The 21,307-nt window shown below is 40.3% G+C and overlaps 1 protein-coding gene across 2 annotated transcripts in view; it reads left to right on the top strand.

The window, feature by feature from the left end:
• The window catches only part of Pde5a (phosphodiesterase 5A), a 136,340-nt gene extending 117,192 nt beyond the window's left edge, over nucleotides 1-19,148 (top strand). For both annotated transcript variants that reach the window (XM_051185568.1, XM_051185569.1), the window contains exons 18-21: nucleotides 1,555-1,618; nucleotides 11,251-11,325; nucleotides 12,076-12,159; nucleotides 15,205-19,148. In XM_051185568.1, coding sequence (XP_051041525.1) covers nucleotides 1,555-1,618; nucleotides 11,251-11,325; nucleotides 12,076-12,159; nucleotides 15,205-15,336 — 355 coding nt within the window. In that variant the 3' untranslated portion in view covers nucleotides 15,337-19,148. The remainder of the gene's footprint in view (nucleotides 1-1,554; nucleotides 1,619-11,250; nucleotides 11,326-12,075; nucleotides 12,160-15,204) is intronic.
• The last annotated feature ends 2,159 nt before the right edge of the window (nucleotides 19,149-21,307 follow it).

The following is a 21,307-nucleotide window of genomic DNA, read 5'->3' as shown; positions in this document are numbered from 1 at the left end:
TTTCAGAACAGTGCCTTAAGAAATGGGCAGGGCTACCCCTGTGATTATTGTGTGCTCTGTAATGACAAAGAGAGGTTTGTACAAGCACTTAGGGTTAGTCAACTTTGGCAGGCACAGTTGTGCTGGCAAGTATGGTTGGACAGTGGGTTCCAACTGCGATTAAAAGTATCTCCAATGCACTCATTCCTGTGGGAGAGTCAGTGTAGGAGAGAACATGGCAACATTAGCCTCAGGTGGTTAGGGAGCCTTTGCCTTAAGTTGAGTATCTCTGGAGGGACAAATGACACTTTGCTTGTTTGTTTTGTTTGTTTTTCAGGAATAGCCTTTTTGCCTATTTCCTTAAACAAAGTAAAGTTGGCAGTATTAGGATAAGAGTGAGGGTTACCTTGGCAGATTCCATGGCAAGCTAGGGTGACCAAGATGGAGGGACAAACATGCCAGGCAGACAGAGCTTAAGTAAGAAGTGTTATTAGAAAGGGGAGAGGAGGGGGAAGGAGAGAGAAAAGAGGTAAACAGAGAGAGAGAGAGAGAGAGAGAGAGAGAGAGAGAGAGAGAGAGAGAGAGGAGAGAGACAGGAAAAGGCCTATTTGCCAGCAGGAAAGGGTGGGGGGGAAGCATAAGTGGGCGGGGGGGGGGTCTGTCTTTTAAAGGGGTCCTTTGCACCTGCATGCAGATTAGTAGTGTGAACCCTGGGCTGACCAGGGTACTGCCTGAGTGCATTCTGCCAGGTGACAAGGGTAAGCCAGCGTAATGCCTGAATCCTTACAGTCAGACATTTGAATGTGACTGAGGGAAAGACAGTGCTAAAGTCAGACGCTGGGTTTAGGGACGTGGCTCCTCTGGTAGAATTCTTTTATAACGTTCACAAAGCTTCAGTTTGATCCCTAGCATAAAACAGATATGGTAGCCCACATCTGTAATCCCATAACTGTGGTAGTGATCAGAAATTGAAGGTCATTTCTTGGCTAAGTAGAAAATTGAAGGTATTTTGGAATACATGAGATCCTGCCTGTCCCCCAAAGAGTAAAATTCTCACAGCTGTGTCATTCTGTTCCAAGGCACATAGCCTGGGGACAGGGTGGTTCCCACTGCTCTAACCAGAGAAGGGCTAACTACTTAAGCTCCCTCTTGCTTTTCTCTGCTAGAGGAAAAGACTCCTGTACCATTCAACCATGCAAAGTTACTACATAGAAAGGCCCACAGGTGCTGAGTGAGTTATGGTGGTCCACTAAACCAGGACTGTTCTCATTAGGATGTGTGATGTTATCCTTGTGATTAATTAATATGATTTCTTCTCATTATCAATGTGGAAAAACCAATGATCAGGCAAGCTTTTATCCCAAGGATGAACTCCAGTATCACACAGGACAGAAAACCAAACAGTGAGGCTTCCGCACAGTAACAACAGCTGGGTTCCCAAATAAATACAATCTGTTGGTTCTTTGGTCTTCAAAGTGTGGGTCTTCCATTGTTAAGCAGATTTAACTTTTTATTGGTAACTTCTTACTGGGGCTAAATACTCAAAAGATGTGGGGTCTCTCTCTTCTCTAACAGAGCAATGCTGATGACTGCCTGTGATCTCTCTGCAATTACAAAGCCCTGGCCTATTCAACAACGGGTATGTTGCTCATGTTGCTCAGTGGTGACCAAAGCAGCACTAAAAAGTCAAAACAAGAAAAGTCTCTTCACTTAAAGCTAGCTTTGGAAATAAAGATTTATGGAAATTTCTCCCTAATTGTAAGCAATATTAAAAGCAGACAATCGAACATGAAAATATTTCTTTTTTAAAGATTCATTTACACTTAATATTTGTTTGATACATTGAAAAAGATGGTATACATTGTTTGATACATTGAAAAAGATGGTATAAAACTAGCTGCTGGTTTAATTCTGCTGTTAATTACTTCTTGGTCACTTTGGAATATTTTGGAGCATCCCTCTTTGGTAGTCTTGAAAATTAGAAGCAAGATTTTCTTATGATTTAGCCTGTTAGACTGTCCCTCTGTTGTAAGGAGACATTAACAAGTAGATGTAGAGAGTATTAATAGATGTTGACAAGGACCTGATCAAGAGGCCAGAAACAGAAGTGACTGCCACAACTGTTTTTACAGAGGGAGTAAAGACACCAAAAATGACTGGGTATGCATTGTTATGCATACTGTATTTTTGTTTGGAGGGATTGCATTCAAAATCCTAATACACAAACAAAGACTGTTGGCCTGCTTTTACATGAAACTCTAGGCTATATATCATGAATACAACAAATGTGGGTTTTTCTTACTAAACACAGATATGGAGGAAACAAACTCACCTGTGGACTGAAGGTATGGTTCAGTATAGAAACCCTGACTACCATGTACAAGACCCAGGGTTACTTCCACAACACTGTCTGGAAAGGCAGCCTTTGCAGCTTCCTGATCTATTTTAAATATAATCATGTGCCCATTTCTGAATAAAGGGGGGAGATAAAAGGGAGGCTGCCTTGCTGCTTTCTTCTGAATTAAACTCTTTTCAATATTGAAAACAATAAAATTAAAAAGAAAAGGCCCCGAGGAAGTGATTTATAGACGTAGGGATGGGTAGAATCAATAATTAAAGAATGTGCCGGACATGGACCATGATGCTCAGAGAAGGGTATAATGTAGTAACTGGAGAAACTTTGCTGGATGTGGAGTATGGTGTCCAAGGACCATGTTGCTTCTTAATATCATTAGCCCATACATGTCACTTCAGCCATAGACCTTAATTTCTTTTTGCATAAGATGGTGGCACATACTTCATAACACCATTTTAATGATTAAACAACAATGCATTATACATAATACATAGATGTTCAAAGTACATTATGACAAATACAAAAATGTACAGGGCTACTACTCCTGAATTGGGTTTGTAAGTATTTTATTGATAATTTTTACATATATATTCATCATATGTATTTGCCTATAATCTGTTGCTGTGGTCAAGCCTTTGTCTGGTATTGGTGTCAAGGTAATATTGCCTTTATTTTTTAAAAAGTGAAAACAATCCTTCCATTTTTATTTTATAGAATGATTTGAGGGCTATTCTTTGAATATATGGTAGAATTCTTTTCTCAGTCCATATGGCTCTGGGATTTTTTTTAGTTGGGAGGTTTTTTTTTAATTACTATTTCTATCTTATTGGATGTTATGAGCCTATTTAAATTATTTGTTTCATCTTAACATTGTTAGGTCATATGTGTCCAGAGATTCATCCATTTCTTTTAAGTTTTCCTGTTTGGTAGAATACAGATTTTAAGGTCTGGGCTTATGATTCTCTGAATTTCCTCAGTGTCTGTTGTAATGCCTCCTTTTTCATCTCCCTCTCTCTCTTTTTTCTATTTTAAAATTTGGTTTATTTTATGTATATGTATATGAGTGTTTTGTCTATACGTATGCATGCTTGTGCCATGGAGTCAGAAGAAAGTGCCAGATCTCTTGGAACTATCTCTCTGTCTTTGGTTAATTTGACTAAAGGTTTATTGAGTTTGAATGTGTTGTTTGTTTCCCCAAAGAACCAGCTCTTCATTTCATTGATTCTTTGTAATCTATTTTTTAAATTTTTATTTCATTAATTTCACCTCTGGGTTTGATTATTTCTTATCACCTACTCTTTTGGACTGTTATTTTTTTTCTGGAGCTTTCAGGTGTATAACTAAGTTATTAATATAAAATTTCTTTAATTCTTGTTATGGAAGCACTTGGTGTTGTAAACTTTCTTGGTTCTGCATTCCTGGATTCCCATAGATTGCAGTATGTTATGTTTTCATTTTCATTCTAATGTAGGAAATTTGCATTTCCTTTGACTTCTTGACCCAATTGTCAGTCCATGACAGTTTCCATGAGTATCTGTACTTTTTGTCATTTCTGTTGTTGATATCTAGCTTTATTATTTTGTGATCAGACAGGATAAAGGTTGTCATTTAACTTTCCCTATGTTTATTGAGACTCACTTAGTGTCCTAATATGTGGTCAGTTTTGGAGACAGTTCTGTGGGCTACTGTGAAGAAAGTGTACACTTTTGTGTTTGGGAATAATGTTCTGTAAATGTCCAATTTGATTTATGATGTCATCAAGCTCAAAAGTTTCTCTATTTAGCTTCTGTCTGGATGACCTGCCTCTCGGTGAGATTATTAAAATCACCCATTGTTGCAGTGCTAGCTAGGGTTTATCTGTGATGTTGTATTCTGACCTCCAGACACATGACTTGTCATACACATGTGCATACATACAAGCACACATGAGTAAATAAACAAATAAATGTAAAAAGAGGAAAGTTTAAAATAAATTGACTATGGAAGAAAAATAGATAAACCTGATTTAGATTTATAAAAACAAAAAAGAACACCCTAAGAAAGACTAATTCATTCTAGGTAACTTTAAAACTGTAATTTCTAGAGTGAGGAGATAGCTTGGCAGTTCTTTCAGAGGCTGGGTTTCTCTTCCAGCATCTACATCAGCCAAGTCTCAATTGTTACATCTACAGTTCCAGAGGCTCCAAAACCCTCCATAGGCACCCACATGTAACAGGTTTTCCTCGCTGAACTTTCTATGGACCCCTAGCCCCCAAATAATGACAAGGAGACATATTATTAATTATGATGCTTGACCTTAGCTTACACTTATTCCCAACTAGCTCTTATAACTTAAATTAACCTGTTTATATTAATCTACATGGTGCCATGTTACCTTTTCTCCATAATTAATTTTTGGTTCTGGGAATGAAAGCCAGAGCCATGCATATGTTAGGCAAACACTGTTCCCCAAGTCCTTGAAGCAGTAATTTACCCTATGTCTATAGAGGATTTAAAAACAAAATCATATAAAAAGATTTATAATTAAAACTTTATTATAAAAGATTTTCAAATAAAAAAAAAAAAAACATGACACAGTGAGATTAGCCAGACCCAAAATATCTATATGTGATGCCTAATCTTGGTTGTCAACTTGAGTGAATATCCAGTCAACTAAAACCTAAGCAGCTGGGCATACCTTTAAAAGCTTTCCTTGATCTGATCATTGGAAGACTTTCCCTAAATCTGAATCATTTGATATCAGAAGGTATACCCTAAACCTCAGCCACCAGATAAAAGGACATAGAAGGAAGCTTTTGATTTTCGCCTGCTTGCCCTCACTGTGCCTGGCAAGTTCATCCCTCCTGCTGCTGAGACATTCCTTTGCTGGCATTAGAATCTACTTCTTTGGGATTCCAACACAGACCAAAGATCAGCTGAGGCACCCAGCCTTGTGGACTGAACAACTATGGGATTCTTGGGAGACAGCCATTGTTAGACTACTTGTCCCACAGCCTGTAGGCCACTCTAATTTCTTTCATCAGTTTTGTTCCTCCAAGGAAACCTAGTACATACTGTGGTACAAGGAGTGCTTCTACAAACAAAGAATTATAAGGATCTAGAACAGGCTTTCTGACTTTCTGGCACCCATAGTTACTAGGACCTCCTGGAATCATGGAGAGCATTAAAAATCTCTGGTGTGAACTATTTGAGGAATGCATTGAGATAAATACATTTGCTTATCCCGATTGACTTATTGGGAAGAGCATGGAATTTAGTGACTCTATGCTTAAAACTTTTGACAGTTGTGAGAAAATAACAGTGCCAACTGGTTGCTTCTAGCACCTCTGCATATATTAACAAAAGGAAAAAGTGAGCTGCCTGATAAAACTGACCAACGTCTAGCATCTCAGTATACAGTGACAAAGAAAAACAGTGGACTCTGGTACAATGTTCCAGGCATGCATAAACAGTCTCAAGGTGTCTAAGTGTGCCCTGGAAGACAGTCTTCTCTCCAGCAGACACTGAGCTCAAGTTGTGCAAAATCAAACGGAACCCTCACTATAAGACTGGCTGAATTACAATGAAAACTCAAGTCCTGGCCTCAGAAGGTGTCATCGGCTAAAGGAAGGGCACTGATTGGCAAGGAATTGGAATCTGTAACTTGGGGTGGAGATGTGTAGGGGAACCCTCCTGAGGCTGACTTGAACCCTCAGGTTCTGGAGAGTTCATTTCAGCAGAAAAAGCAGTCTTTCCACCCTGGCAGAGGGTGCATCCCTACCTGACTTCCGGCAATACCACCCCTGCTTCCTTAGCCTGTGGGAATTAATCCTGCTTTGTTACTGAATCATCAGTGACTTCCCCTGAAGGAGATGCCAGGCAAGACAATATTGATGTCCCTCAGGACCCACCAATAGTTTCCTCTAGACCTGTGACCAGACCCCAAGGTTAAACAGGCTCCTAGAGTGGAGATAGAAAATGGAGTGTGCAAGGAGGTGCAGTATACCATAGAGAGTTTGCTAATTCACTCAAGCAGAAGTCCAGGGAATGGATCTATGTGGGAGTGGATTTTAAGGGTTTGGGATGATGGTGGAAGAAAAAAACTAGATCAGGCTGAGTTTATTGATATGAGTCTACTGAGTGGAGATTTTAGATTTAATATGGAGGCTTACACAGTTGTTTGTGATTTAAAAAAAATGTTGATCATTTTTGTCTCTTATACAAAATACCAGACTGGTCTACTATATTGATGACATTATGTTGATTGGGCCAAGTGAGCAGAGGCAGCAACCACTTTGGAGGATGGGGAATAAATCCAAACAAAGTTCAAGGGCCTCTACCTCAGTGGAATTCTTAGGAGTCTGATGGTGTGTTCCATGCAGATATTCCTTCTAAAGTGAAGGCATCTGGTCCCTCCCACCACCAAGAAAGAAGTACAGCCGTTACTGGGCCTATCTGGATTCTAGAGATAGCATGTTCCTCACTTGGATGGAATAGGAGAAGGCTCTGCAACAGGTCAGGCCGCTGTGCAGGCTGCTCTACCACTTGGATCATGTGATCCAGCAGACCCTAAGGTACTTGAGGTGTCAGTGGCAGATGGGGGTATTGCTGCAGCCTTTGGTAGGTGAATAGGCGAGTCACAGATAAACCTGACTAATATACTGTGCATCGCAGTGAACATCTACACAATTAGGAGAGCTATTCTGAAAATGTGGGGCTCCACACTAGATTTTATACTTTCACTATCAATTATATTTATGAATTTATCCTCTATCCCAAAAAAAGGCAAAATGAAAAATCAATAATGACAGATTTGATAAAACTAAAACAGCAACAGCCAAAACAATTCTATTTTTGATTGTGAGCCTAGCCTTTAATGGCTGAGCCATCTCTCCAGCCCAAGCCAAAGCAATTCTAAGGAGTAAGAATACTTTGAGAAGTATCGCGACATCTATCCTCAAACTATACTATAGAACTATAGTGATAAAGGCAATGTGGCACTGTCATGAAAGTGGACAGGGCTGAAGAGGTGGTCAGCACTTGCTCCACTTCAGAGGACCCAGGTTCAGTTTCGAGTGCCCACATGGCAGCTTACAATGGTCTAACGCCAATCCCTAGGGATCCGATGCCCTCTTCACACCTCTGCAGGCACTAGGTCTGCGTGTGGTATGCATACATACATGCAGGTAAAACACCTATATACATAAAATAAATTTAAAAATTTTAAATAGACAGGTATTCCATTGGAATAGATGAGAGGACCCAGGAATAAAACAACAAAGCTATGCCTGTTTGATTTTTCATACAGGAGTAAGAAACACATTGGGGGAGGGAGGGGAGCCTAGTCAACAGATGGTGCTGACAGAACTCGCTGTCTACCTTCAAGAGAATGGAGTAAGAGCCCTATCTTTTAACACTTGTCAAAAGTCCATTCAGAATAGATCAAAGACTTTAATTTAAAACCTGAAACGCTAAGACTGCTAGATGAGAACAGGGGATGTCCTTCAAGGCAGTGGTTGACAGAACTTCTGAAGAGACCTGCTATAGGAGAGAGACGGGCCCTAAGTGTCAGCAGCAACTATCTGGGCCAATGAGGAATGAAAAGCTCTCTGCAGAGCAAAGGGAACCCATCAACAGAGCAGATAGACAACCCGCAGAGTGAGAGAAAATCTGTACCAACTAGGCTTTAAGAAATTAATTTGCCAGGGGAATAAAACTGCCAGCCAACAAATGGGTTAATGAAGGTATAGACAATTCCCAAGAAAAGAAACACAGATGGCCAATGACTTTTATAAAATGTGTTCAATATCCCTAGCCATCAGGGAGATGCAAATTAAAACTATTTCGAGATACCATATTATCCCAGTCAGAATGGCTCTCATCAACAAATTTGACAACAAATGTTGGAGACAATATGGAGGATAGGGAACCATTGTTTATCACTGGTGGGGTACATATGGAAGTTCTTTGGAGGTTCCTCCAAACCTTAAAAACAGCTCCTGCGTGACCCATCTTTACCTCTTGGGCATATATTCATAGAACTCCATACTCAGTCACAGAGATGTTTGCATACTCATGTTTATTGCTGCCTTATTCAGCAGCAATAACTGGAGTCGACTTAGTCTATCAACAGATGAACAAATAGTGAAATAGGGTACAAATATAAACTGGAATGCTATCAGCTCTAAGAAAAAGGAAATTATAAAGTTTTCATAAAAATGGGTGGACTTAGAATGTATAATGTTAGGCAAGGTCACACAGTGTAAGAAAGAAAAATCTAAAACTGTATGTTCTCTCTCATATGTGGATCCTAGCCTGTAATATATAGACACAAATATAGATATACATGTATAGGTGTGAACAAATGTACATGTAGATACACTATAATATAGAAAGGAGAACAAGAAAGAATAAGTACTAGGTGATGAGGAAATTCAGGTAATGAGCGAATGAGTCATGAAAGAATATAAAACTAAAATAACCTTTAATAACCATTATTATTTAACTGGAAAGTTGGCTCAGTAGTTAAGAGCACTTGTTACAGCCGGGCAGTGGTGGCATACACCTTTAATCCCAGTCCTCGGGAGGCAGAGGCCAGCCTGGTCTAGGGACCAAATTCCAGGTCAGCAAAAACTACACAGAGAAACCCTGTCTTGGAAAACAATACCAACAACAAACAAACAAAAAAAGAGCCCTTGTTGCTCTTACAGAGGACCTGGATTCCATACCCAGCACCCACGCAGTGGTTCACAACTATCTGTCTGTAACTCCAGTCTCAGGACATCTGATTCTGATGCCCTCTTTGGCTTCTGCAGATACCAGGCATGGATGTGGTCCACAGTTATACATGCAAGAAAAATACTCACACGCACAGATAATAAATAAATCTACATAAAGTCTAAAATAATCGTTATTGTGGATAATTTTATACTGAGATTCAATTAGTATTGTAGGCAGTGTGGGATAAAAACAAAGAAGCTTTATCAGTGTTGACAACTAGGATTTTCTTTGTGAATGGAAAGGTGAAACTCTAAGACAGGTGGCATTATACAGAAGTCCTATTGTCCTGAACTTGAATTGGAAATATTCTGTGAAATTATGCTATGTTCTAGTTCCACCCCCTCAAAGAGTTTCTGCATAACGACCAGCCACTGGTATTGTGTTTCTTCTGGACTGGGACCTCTGGTTGACTCAGTTTGGAGGATCCATGGCTCTATCAAGACATGACTAGTTGAACCACAGAGCAAGAAGATGAACGTAGAAAGCCTTGCTACACTGAAAGCAAGGAAGTTACTGGAAAGCAATAGAGTGTGTCCAGAGAACAGACACCTAGTCCAAGAAGCCTGCAGTGGCCAAAATGGAGGAAGTTGAGTACCCAAAGGGACTGAGATACATAACATGTTTAAACCCAGGAGTTCAAATAATACACGTATTGGAAACAAATGGAGTCTTCTATTGTCACTTTTGGTAGATGCTGGAGAACCAAGTGGGTTTGTAATAGGTACACTGGCAAGAAGCCTGTTTGCTTAAATGTGAGTTACACTGAAGCATATCCAAATAATTGATGTGGGAAACTTTCTTGCTACTTAAAGCTGGTAAGACAAACCTAAGAAATGTTGGCTTTGACTGTCACCCTTGTGAAAACCCTAATAAACGGACTCCAGAAAACATCAGTAATTACTGCCAGGGTCACAAAAAGGGGCCGGCTCCATATAATTAGTGACTACTGCACCATGCCTAAGGAGCCGACTGGTGAGAAAATGAGATGTCCATCTGGCCGAGTTTTAAGAAACAGTAAGAGGCGTTATGAGAATGTGGCCTTCAGAATCCAGACTCCGAGAAACTCTAAGATAAGCAAACCAGAGTATGCATCAACGATAGAAATGGCAAGAAAAGATTGCAAGAGGGATTACAACAAACTTAAAAGCCAGTCAAGCTGCTGCAGTAAAGCAGGGGTGTTGTTTGTTTGTTGGTTTGCTTTTTTACCCATCTTTTATAGACAGGTGCTTAAGAACATGGAGTCTGCTGTGACATCATGTCTCCTAGGAATGTCAGAGGTCACATCCATAAAGTCTCAACAACATGACTGCCCAAACATGAGCTGAACACAGATGACACCAATAGATGGGATAACATGGTTGGGGGAAAGCTCACAAGACCTCAACCCTTCACAAAGAACTACAGACAGCTAAAGAATGGTAGAGGAAGGAGAGACCGTCTCCCCAGCCAGGGAGAGCACATCCGATACCAAATGGTCATCCCTGAAAACATGCACACAAGTAACATTACACTGAGCAAGCAGGTGGTAGTTAATGTGTTTAGAAATTATATCTATACACATGCATGTTAATAACAATTAATGAAAAAAGACTAGGATTTTAAAGCAAGGAAGGGAGGGAGGAGTTGAGAATGGAGGGTAAATATAATCAAAACACATTGTATGAAATTCTCAAGAAATTTGTGTTTTTAAAAAAAAAAAAGAAAGAAGCCACACACCTTTAATCTCAGCACTGGGGGAGGGGAGCAGAGACAGGCAGATCTCTGTGAGTTTGAGGCCAGTCTGGTCTACAGAGCTAGTTCTAGGACAGGCTCCAAAGTTACAGAGAAACCCTGTCTTGAAAACAAAACAAAGCAAGAAAGTTAAAGAAACAGGTGCTTAATAAATAGCTTCATACACATGGGCACTGTCTTGGTACTGATTGGCAAACTGAATGGAACATGTCACTTCTGCTCAGTTATAGAAGATCACATGATTGTGGTTAGTTGTATGGTTAAAGCAAATGCAGTGTTATCTCTGTTTCTTGTTGCTGTTTTGTCCTAATGCTCCTGATGTGGTGGAAACAACCGATTTGCTGCATTTAATTATCTTTATTCAAAGTCCCAGTTTTGCAGAATGGCGGGCTTTCCCCCAACACTCAGTCTGCTGTCTGTTTCAGATAGCAGAACTCGTGGCAGCTGAATTCTTCGATCAAGGAGACAGAGAGAGAAAAGAACTCAACATCGAGCCTGCTGTAAGTACGAGGCTTTGTTGGTAAGAAGTAGTCAACCACATTTTTAAGTTATATACTTACGGTAAAGACAGGCTCTTCCTGAGTACGTCAGGCTAGTCTCAATGGTACATCCCGTTTGCCTCCTCCGCCTCTTGGTGCTGGAGTAACAAGCATGTGACCAAGCTTGGCTAAAGTGTATACTGCCTCTTAACACTTCTGTGATTCCTTTGCATGGGAATGTGGTTTCTCGTTGTACTTTTTAACACTTTCTTTTTAGAAGAATTAAACATGTTGATTACAAAAGCGAAAGCAAGCTAAGAAGACAACAACTGCTTACAAGTCATGCACAGTTTTCTTGTAGTTTTTTTTTTTTTTTTTCTCCACTTGAATGTAATAAGCCACTTTTATTCTAATATGATCTTTGGTGTATGTGGATCGTAATTGCACAAAATGAGTGCAACCACAACTCAATTCACTTCCTTTGCTGTAATGTTTGCCAAGTTCACTGTCACAAACAGCACAGTGATAAACAGCTGCATTGCTGTCCCTTCCTCTGTAGTGTTTGAGGGTCCCCAGAAGGGGACCATTTAATATAAAGGTACAGATCTCAAATGTGAGATCCATTTGTTTTAGTTTTTTTCCCTTTCTTTGTATGGTGATGGATACATGTCTGTAATATCTTACCTCCTTAAACCACTGATCCACCTTTTTACAGTGACCTTTCCTATGTTTGCTTGGAATAACTGTAGATCTGTCTGTGTGTATTTCCAGGATCTAATGAACAGGGAGAAGAAAAATAAGATCCCAAGTATGCAAGTTGGGTTCATAGATGCCATCTGCATGCAGCTGTATGAGGTATTTACAGGGAAAATACTGGATTGCTAAACTTAGATTATGTTATGAATTGAATCTGAAGTGCATTGAAGAGATTAACACTAGACACATATTTTTGCTTCTAAGGCAAAAAATGTAATTATCATTGGTATTGTTGCTTTCTGCTGACGAAGGTGATGTCTGTACGGAAGAAGGGATACATTTCACACTTCCTATTTCACAAAGGCATTGACTCACTTGGCATATAAATATCTCCTGAGTGTCTAGGGTGTGCTGGACACCAACACATTAATTTAGGGGACACTAAGAGGCAGGAGCTGGTGCTGCCCTCCGGCAGATGTTTGCTGCATACTCTGTGTTAGCATGATTTTTTTAAAAATTTAATTTTAGCCTAAGTACAAAAAATAATCACCCAACTTTTTTTCACTGTCATGTTGTAGCTTGGATGTTGTTAAGAAATTTTTTCTTAATGCTTAAAGGAGGAGGTTGCAGGAATTCTGGTTCTAATTTTCCTTCTACTGGTTTCACTAGTATGCTTTTGCTAGCTTTTGTTGTTCCGGTAAAAGACGTACCTAATATTCAGTTCACTAGTTTACATGTTTATTACCCAGTAAAGAAAAGAGATGCTGTCTTTGTTTCTAAAAGTTCAAATGGATTTAAGTTTCATTTGTTTGAGAAATTTGTCCTGGAGTTGTCATGAAAGGTTAAGATCAGTCAAAAACTACAATGTTTCCAATCCAGACTTTTCCGGTTCAGTAATAGGATTTGCAAAGTTCATCTTCCACAGAAAAAGAGTATTTGCCCCAAATATGTAGTTGGTGGAAAGCACAATTGAGAATCCAGTTCTATTTATTTATTTGTTTGTTTATCAGTGCTGGGGCTCAAACTCAGGTTCTTGTATATGCTAGGGACCACCAAACCATAGCCTTAGTTTTTGTTTTGTTTTGTTTTTCAAGACAGGGTTTCTTTGTATATCCCTGGCTATCCTGGAACTCACTTTGTAGACCATGCTGGCCTCAAACTCACAGAGATCTGCCTATCTCTGCCTCCCAAATGCGGGGATTAAAGGCGTGCACCACCACACCCAGCTTCCAGTTTTCATTCTTAGCTCAGGGTTCTAGAATTGTCTTCATTCTATTGATGTAAAGAGATACCATGACCAAGGCAATTCTTATTAAAGAAAGCATTTAATTGGGGGCTTGCTTACAGTTTCAGGGGTTTAGCTCATTACTATCTATAACATGACTTATAATAGGTCTTAATAATAAAAGCCCAGAGATCCATATTGAAGGATGAAAGCTGAAAGATCAGTTAAGCCTAGTAGCCAGCCACTAGAGCTCTTACCTCTATGAAATATTCAGACTGAAGAGACTGAGCTCCTGTCTCCTCCCACCTATGTTCCTCTCTCTGCCCAGCCACCTCACTTCCTGTCTGTACAGACCTCCAGACCTCTATGGTTAGCTAGTGGCTAGCTCTGTCCTCTGATCTTTAGGCAAGCTGTATTTGTTAGAGTCTAAACAAGATGTCACTGCAGTCATCCTGGCCAGACGCAGACAAGCTTGGTACTGGAGAAGTACTTGAGATCCTGATCCACATGCACAGTGGGTGAGAGGTAGGGGTGGGGGTTGTCCTGGTTCTGATCCTGAGCTTTTGAAACCCCAAAGCCCATCCCCAGTGACACACCTTCTTCCAACAAGACCGCGCCTCCTAAGCCTTCTCAAATTGTGTCACCCCTAGTGACTAAGCATTCAAATTTAGGAGCTTATGAGGACAATTCTTACTCAAATCACCACATGCATCAAAAGGGTTAATAAACAGCCCTGCTGGTGAGACAAAGGGGACACAGAAGGAATCATAGGAAAGGCTACTCTGTCACCTCTGTCTCCCCACCTCCTCAGGGTCCATTTGGCTGGTTTCCTTCATTGTGAAGAAGTCCCTCCCCAGAAGCTGCTTGGGGCTGAGTTTTAGGCACCCTCCGCCCTCCTCTGTATGCCAGACACTGCCCCTGTTGGTTGAATAAAGAGCTTCTCAGTTGATGGTACCCATGGCACTTGATTTTCCCATTGCTGTAATCAGGAAGACCGGTGTAATCAAAAGAGCCATTCTAGATTTCCCTTTGCTGTATAGTTGGTGCTAGCACTCTCTGTGCTGTTAGGAATTCAACATCATCGTAAAAGGTGTTTTTGCTTTTATTATAAAAAACTAGTACATTCTAACTTCAGAGCAAATAGACTGTCCCAGGAAACAAGCAGGAAGAGGAAAATCTCTCAGAGTCTGGCTATTTAGGGATAACTACTGGTGTCTGTGTGTATGTGCCCTGTAAGGTATTTCCATGTCCTTTAATAAAAATTGATGTTTGAAATCTAGGATATAGCATACATAGTTCCATTGTCAGATGTGTGCCTGAGACATTTATACTGACCATAAAATCCTTACAAAATATCGCTAAGCCTTGTTGTTGGGTATTTGTCATTTCTCACTATGTGACAAACAAAGCTGCAGCAAATGTTCTTGTAGCTAAATGCATGGCATTTGGTAGTAATAATAACCTTTATGAAAATCTTGCATTGAAAATGCATTGCATAAAACCATTCTGTGGGAAAGCAAAGTCATGGGTTCCCACAGCCCCCCAGGGACTGCCAGCTTTCATACGGACAAAGATTCCAGCCCCATAAATGAGCCCCCACAGCTCAGCATTTACATTCTTTAAGATTCATTGTTATTTTTAATTATGTGTATGCCTTTGTGTGAGAGTATGTGCACACAAGTACAGGTGTTCCGAGAGGCCAGAGGCAATGGATCTCTCTGGAGCGCTAGACAGTTATGAGCCACCTGACAGGAATTCTGGGAACCAAGCTCAGGTCCTAAACAAGAAAACACATGCTACACTGTCACTCCCCTCAGCCTCTCCATCAAGCCCCCTCAGTGGGACATGGAAGCGCTTGTGCTCTCTTCGTCCCCAAGGGGAATCTTTGGCAAAACACTGTGTGTGTTCCAGTGAATGTGGCGCTTGGTGGCAAGCCTGTGGCAGAGGCCTCTTTCTAATTGTTTCCTTTCTCTTTTTAGGCCCTGACCCATGTTTCAGAGGACTGTTTGCCCTTGCTGGATGGCTGCAGGAAGAACAGACAGAGATGGCAGGCCCTCGCAGAGCAGCAGGAAAAGGCGCTTATTAATGGGGAAAGCAGCCAGACCAAGTGAGACTGACAGCGCATCCCCCTGCGCAAACTGCCTGGTTTCTCCATGCACTATGCGTATTTGTGTGCACTCTGCCACTGCTGTATTTTGTTTTTGCACAGCTTTTGAGGGCATAGCATGAATTGTTTTAGGGATTACTGCCTATCCACTAAAGTGAAATGAGGAGTCATTCACTTTGAACACATTGATAAGAATGGTGTCAGTGGCTTTCCCACACTCAGCTTGGTTTTGCTCGGGGTGGGGGTTATAAATAACTGCCTTTGTGTTTCTGAGTCACTGGTCTTTCAAACACGTTAGGAGTCTTTCTCAAAAGTAGGTTGGAGGCAAATTGATTATGCTCTGGGACATCATGAGATGAATGTTGACTGGGTGGATTGTAGGGAGAAATGAGGGGAAACTTGAAGTCTTAGCGTAGGTAAGGCGTTGAGAAACAAGATGTGGTACCCAATTGCTCTGCTCTTTCTGGGATGGGGAAAACTTGCAGTACAGCCCATCTATGTGGCCGAGCAAACAGTTCTACAGCCAATCTATGTAGCAACCCTTCATTCAGCACGTAGTCTCAGAACCCCACCTAAAGCCCAGGGCCAGATGATCCCCCCCCCCCACTAACTTCCCTTGAGAGAGTATGTGCCAGACACAGGAGGGCTGGGAATAGCTCTCAGCCAAGAGGAATGTTCCACCCGAAGATCTTTCTGACAATCTGCATTTTAAATACTGAAAACTTTAAAAAACGATTTCTTTTTAACTTTTCATCGCCTAAACACAACAATCAAGTTCCAACGGAAAAGTCCAGGGAGCACTTGCCTGAAGTCAGACATGTCTACAGTATGAAAGTGCAAAAATTCGCCTTTATTCCTCTCTCAAATTTACAGGAAAAGAAGATAATTAGATGAGTAGCAGAGGTTTGTCTCTGAAAGGGAGCTCAGACAATGAGTTCAAAGGAACAGAGTGTGAAATCTTCTGCCTGAATAAAAACAGCCTTCGGTATTGGGAGCAGATAGTGAGCCACATCCAGGAGCTGGGGTAGGGAAGAGTGTCTGTTCCAAAGGGGAAGAAATGTTTGCATTTGAGGAGGATTAGAGGGATTTGACTCATTAACGCCCGCCCTTCCCCACCTCCTCCCAAAGTGGGCGAAGTATCTGACCTGGGTTTCTAATGTTAACTTGGATCAAAATGGTTTCTTTTTCCTTTTCTCTTTGCTTAAATTCAACATGTCCACTTTAGATCCTGTGTATGTACATTTTAATGTGGCTTTGTTCTTACTGAGATGAGGAAAGGCAAAGCAGGTTATACATTACTGCTTTGTATTGGTGGTGGGGGGTGTCACCAATGCTGATTGTATTATTGTTGTAATACTTGTATTTTCAGAATATTATTTTATTTGTGTTTCAATTGTATAAATGAAATCTGTAAGGTTGCCTCTAATGCACTGGTGTGTAAATTACACAGGCTGTCACTAACAATAGTCATATCGGCATACTGTATACATCCATGCACGCATACATAATTCCTGAGTGTAGATATGTGCTTAGAGAACACTCTCTTAGCCCAGCACCGAACCCCACAAGCTGTGACTGAGCAGTTATGCTGAAATGCAGTTGTATTTGTAGCTTAAGTCACTGAGAACATTTTTAAGGATGACATTCTATGTGGAGGATTTGTCTGCCATGTTAACAAGCAAGAAGTCAGAGTGGAAATTATTTGGTTTGCTTTAGTAATGGTTTATTTTACCTACTAATATAAGCATTAAAATAGGAGGAGCAGTGCCATGCCTATGTTATGTTATTGCTGGGTATTTTAGTACTATTTTATTCAAATAATTTTTATTTTATAGGAAAACCATTCCATACGTGGATTTCTGTCTGTGGTACAAGAACACAAATCACAGTTTTTGTTCTGAATGTGAATATTTCCTTTCTAGTAGCCTCTCAAGTTGGGATATATTTATTATATTATTATAATCTCTCCCTTATGCTGCCATGTATTGATATTGCCCATAATGAACAAGATATTGTTCTTGTCCTAGACCGTTTGTTTGGTTACTTGCTTGACTGGCTATAGAAAAATAATATAACATTTAATTTTAATTTTTAGCCAGAAAAATCCCTGTGTTTTGGTAACTTGTCTATAAGGTTTTCTGATCTTATATGTTTAGAAGATCTGCCTTTGCTGGTCATGATGCTGTGTGAATGTGTGTAAGTCAATTAACCTCTGCACCTAAGGAAGCTGTATTCCTAATGTAGTTAGGTTTGGACAAAGCCTGTGATCAAAGAAAATGTCACAGGAGGCAGCTAGCTCCTAAGCCTTTCTTACGGGCCTTTGAGACCACTGTCGGAAATGGGGTATTGGAGTAGAGAAGTGATCTCATCCCATAGGTCATTTCTCATGTTGAGTTCTTCAGATGGAAAGCAAGTACATTTAATCCACTCCACATGGACCTGGCTCGGAGCATAGAGCCAGGATGCTGCTTTGTCACTGGCTGATTAATTACAAAGAAGAGTTTCTGTTAGTAGCAGCATGGAGATAAGGATGGATATGGAAATGTACTAGAAATATTGGTTTCTTGAAGGAACTTGAATCCCAGACAATTTTTGCCTACCAGTAAAGTGCCTTTACTCTCAGAGTGTCGCAGAAGTGTGAGGCTTGGCACCTATTATTGCATTTCCAAATATCCTGGGGTTTCCACTAGATTGCACTCCTAAACCGTAGCAGGTAAGCAGCAATGCTTTACTTTAGCCTGATTTAAGATGACAGAAGACAAAGTGTTCCCTTGCTCTCCTGTAAACAGCTGTTTCAAATAAGGTGGCAGAATGTATTTACTTGGTATAAGCCATGCATCAGGCCACCTTTTATTAAATGCTCTCCATATGTTATTAAATCTTGTCTGTATGTTAGGTACAGTGCTCGGGGCTGAGTCAGAGCAGTAACTCCAAGGAGCTCACAGGCTATCAAGGAAATAACTAAGAACATTGTTTCTCACCTCACCAACTTCACGAGCAGGAGTAGAGGCTGTTCCATCACTTTCCTGTTCATCTGCACCATGCATACTGTGCACCTTTCCCCAGAGTTTCTTATCCGTCTGTGAACACCCTGTCTTCCTGTCACCATGGATCTTTTAACCTGCTGATAGCCTGAAGAACACCTGTGTGAGCAGTCACATCTTCCGTGATCATGTTTCCATATTCCAGTCAGGCTGTGAGGGGTCAGAGTTCTCGTGAATCCCCTCTGCCCTCTCACAAAGAGCAAAGAAGCAAGTGTTAGAGCTTACCTCACCCCGCTTCATTCTTATCAAAAAGCCTGTGTGGACCTGTCTTGAATGTTGTTGAAAGTGATGTAAATAGCTGAAAATGTAAATTTCTATTACAGTTTAAGAATTCTAATGAACAATCACTCACCACTATTGAGATCTATTTGTATTCTTAATGCCTTTTCAATATATCTGAACAAATATATAGTTTCTGGCACTATTTTTATACTAGCATACAGGAGTTACTGTGTAAATTATGTTTTGTTGTGAAGCCATTTAAAATGATTGAAATGCTGGTTTCTTTTCTTTCCTCTCACCACGCCAAAAACCATTTCCGACCATCCTTCTGTGAGGGGTGGGTCACTGTGCAGAAGCGGAAATGCTTGCCCACCCACCCCGGTCCCTGTAGAGGTAGACATGATCGAGGTGGTTTTCCATTGTGCAAAGTCGTCACACGTCAATTGTATCATTTTGCAGTGCTGTAAAAATAAAATGAATGGACAAGAACTGGATGTGGTGTAATCATTAGGGGGTATTGAGGTTTAAGAATAAGGAAATGATAGGAAAATTGGGTTTCACCCTGGGAGAGCAGGTCCAAGTAGTTTGAGAGAGTTTTACACTGAAGTTTAATAAATATTTAGTCCTTAAATAGACTCTTCAATAATAGTCATTTTATTGGTAATGTCTTAGGTTACCAACTTGAGGGCGGCCTTTCCCACCATAACAGCACTGTGGAGGGTGATGGCATTATTACCAACCTGGTGTACACTGGGAGCTAAAACTTAAGTGTTTCCTTCTTATGCAAAGTCAGGCCCGTATCTGTAGCTCTGCAGCCACTTCTAATGCTACAAAGGGCCTGCTCCTTTGTGACATGAAAGGATTTTTTGTGATGTAAAAAATTTTAAAAGTCCTAAGTCCAGGCTGACTGGATCAAAATACTACCTAGAAGCATTATAAACAACATGTCTTGCTTTGTTTTTGGCTTTATGGATGTTGTTCCTTGATTTAGTTCTCCTGATAAAGGTTACTGTAGTTGCCTCAAGGGATTCCTGACACCCACTGGTGTTTTCTTGTTTGTTTGTTTAGTTTGGGGCCTCTAGGCAAGTCCTCTTCACTGGTCAGAAAAAACCATCTCACCTGAAGGAATAGTGCTGTAAGTACACGTAAAAGGAAAGTTAAAAATTCTGACCATAAGAGGGCGCCAGAATTTCACTTGTCTTTAAAGAAGTACCAATTGGCCACAAAGGATAATGAAAAACTGCTTCTTCAAATATTTTTGGTGACTAAATATGAAAAAAAAAATCCAAGCGAGACTTTCTAAAAGTAATGAAAAATTCATTTTCTATTAATTTTTATGAAAATATAAAATTTTGTTTATTGCCCTTAATCCAGTGATCATGCTGTCAAGATTTTCATAGTAAGATCATTTGTGTTCTCTTTTAAACGGTATTCCGGTATTCCACTCCTGGGACACCAACCCTTTCTGTACTAATAAACATTTAGAAACTTCTTGAAATGCAGTTCTGTGATTAGCTGTTTGTCTTCTCGCTAACAGGAATTCTAGTTTAACACATAGAAATGTCATGCTATGGCTTTCTCTTTTCAAAGAACACAACACTTGTAGAGACTATTCTCTGGTTTTATGCTACATTCAGCTAAAGTTTGGGGGAGGTTAGAAAAACTAACAAGCCATTTGTTTAAATAAAAATCTCAAGAAATATGAATATTTTACTATTCCCCTTCTGGCTGGTAGCCATGTCCAGGAAGCGGGGGTGAAATCAACCTTGAGCGAGTTCACCATTCTCAGAATGACACGTTTGTTTATGGAGGTTGAACCATCTTTGTGTTCTAGGATGAAGCTGGCTTGATAATGGTGGATATTTTTTACGTGTTCTTAAATTTGTTTTGCAAGCATTTTATTGAGAATCTTTGTATTTCTCTTCATCGAACATATTGACCTAAAATTACTCATTACTTTTCAAAAAAAAAAGTCATATGGAAACCTACTATTGAGGAGCCTTCCTAAAATACATCTATACACATACATAAAAAGAGTTAAAGTATATAGCCCAGGTTGACCTTGAACTCATGATCCTCCTTCCTCCTTCCTTTAGCAAGTCCTGCCCCTACCAATATACAACACCACAACCAGAAGAGGGGAAATGGGGGTGGGGGGAGACCTGAGATAAGTGGAGGGAGGGGAAGCTGTGGTTGGAATGTTTTGTATGAGAGAAGAATAAATCAAAATTGTCTTTATAAAGTCAAAATGTAGTTGCTCAATAATGGAGCAACAATGCCCTTCCTAGAGAACACACACTAACAAATAAAATGCCTACCTCCAGGACATATTTTGGAGTTGTTAGCCAGTGAGGCTTAAAAGACTTCAAAAACACTCCAGAGCTTGATAATGAGACTCCCTAAGTATTGCTGAAGACACACATACTTGAGTCCTAGAACATGGTCCTCCTCTGGAAATGTCATCCCTACTAGCTAGATTGCATAGTGGGAGTCAATTCTAAGCTTACAACAAAAAGAGAAAAGTAGTCGTTACACCCAGCTGTGAAGCCTCTAAGCTACAACAATGACTGCCCTGGCAAGACTTATCTACTGGTGCAACAGTTGCCCAAATATCAAGAGAATAATCAACCATTTTTTAAATTGGATTTAAGGCCCACTTCACAAGAAGAAATCCATCCCTGGCACCTTCATTGGACCAAGAACAGGTCG

The sequence above is a fragment of the Phodopus roborovskii genome, unplaced genomic scaffold, assembly GCF_943737965.1.
Source record: "Phodopus roborovskii unplaced genomic scaffold, PHOROB, whole genome shotgun sequence".
NCBI lineage: Eukaryota > Metazoa > Chordata > Mammalia > Rodentia > Cricetidae > Phodopus > Phodopus roborovskii.
Note: the sequence above shows the minus strand (reverse complement) of the source record. Positions and strands in the feature narration are given on the sequence as shown.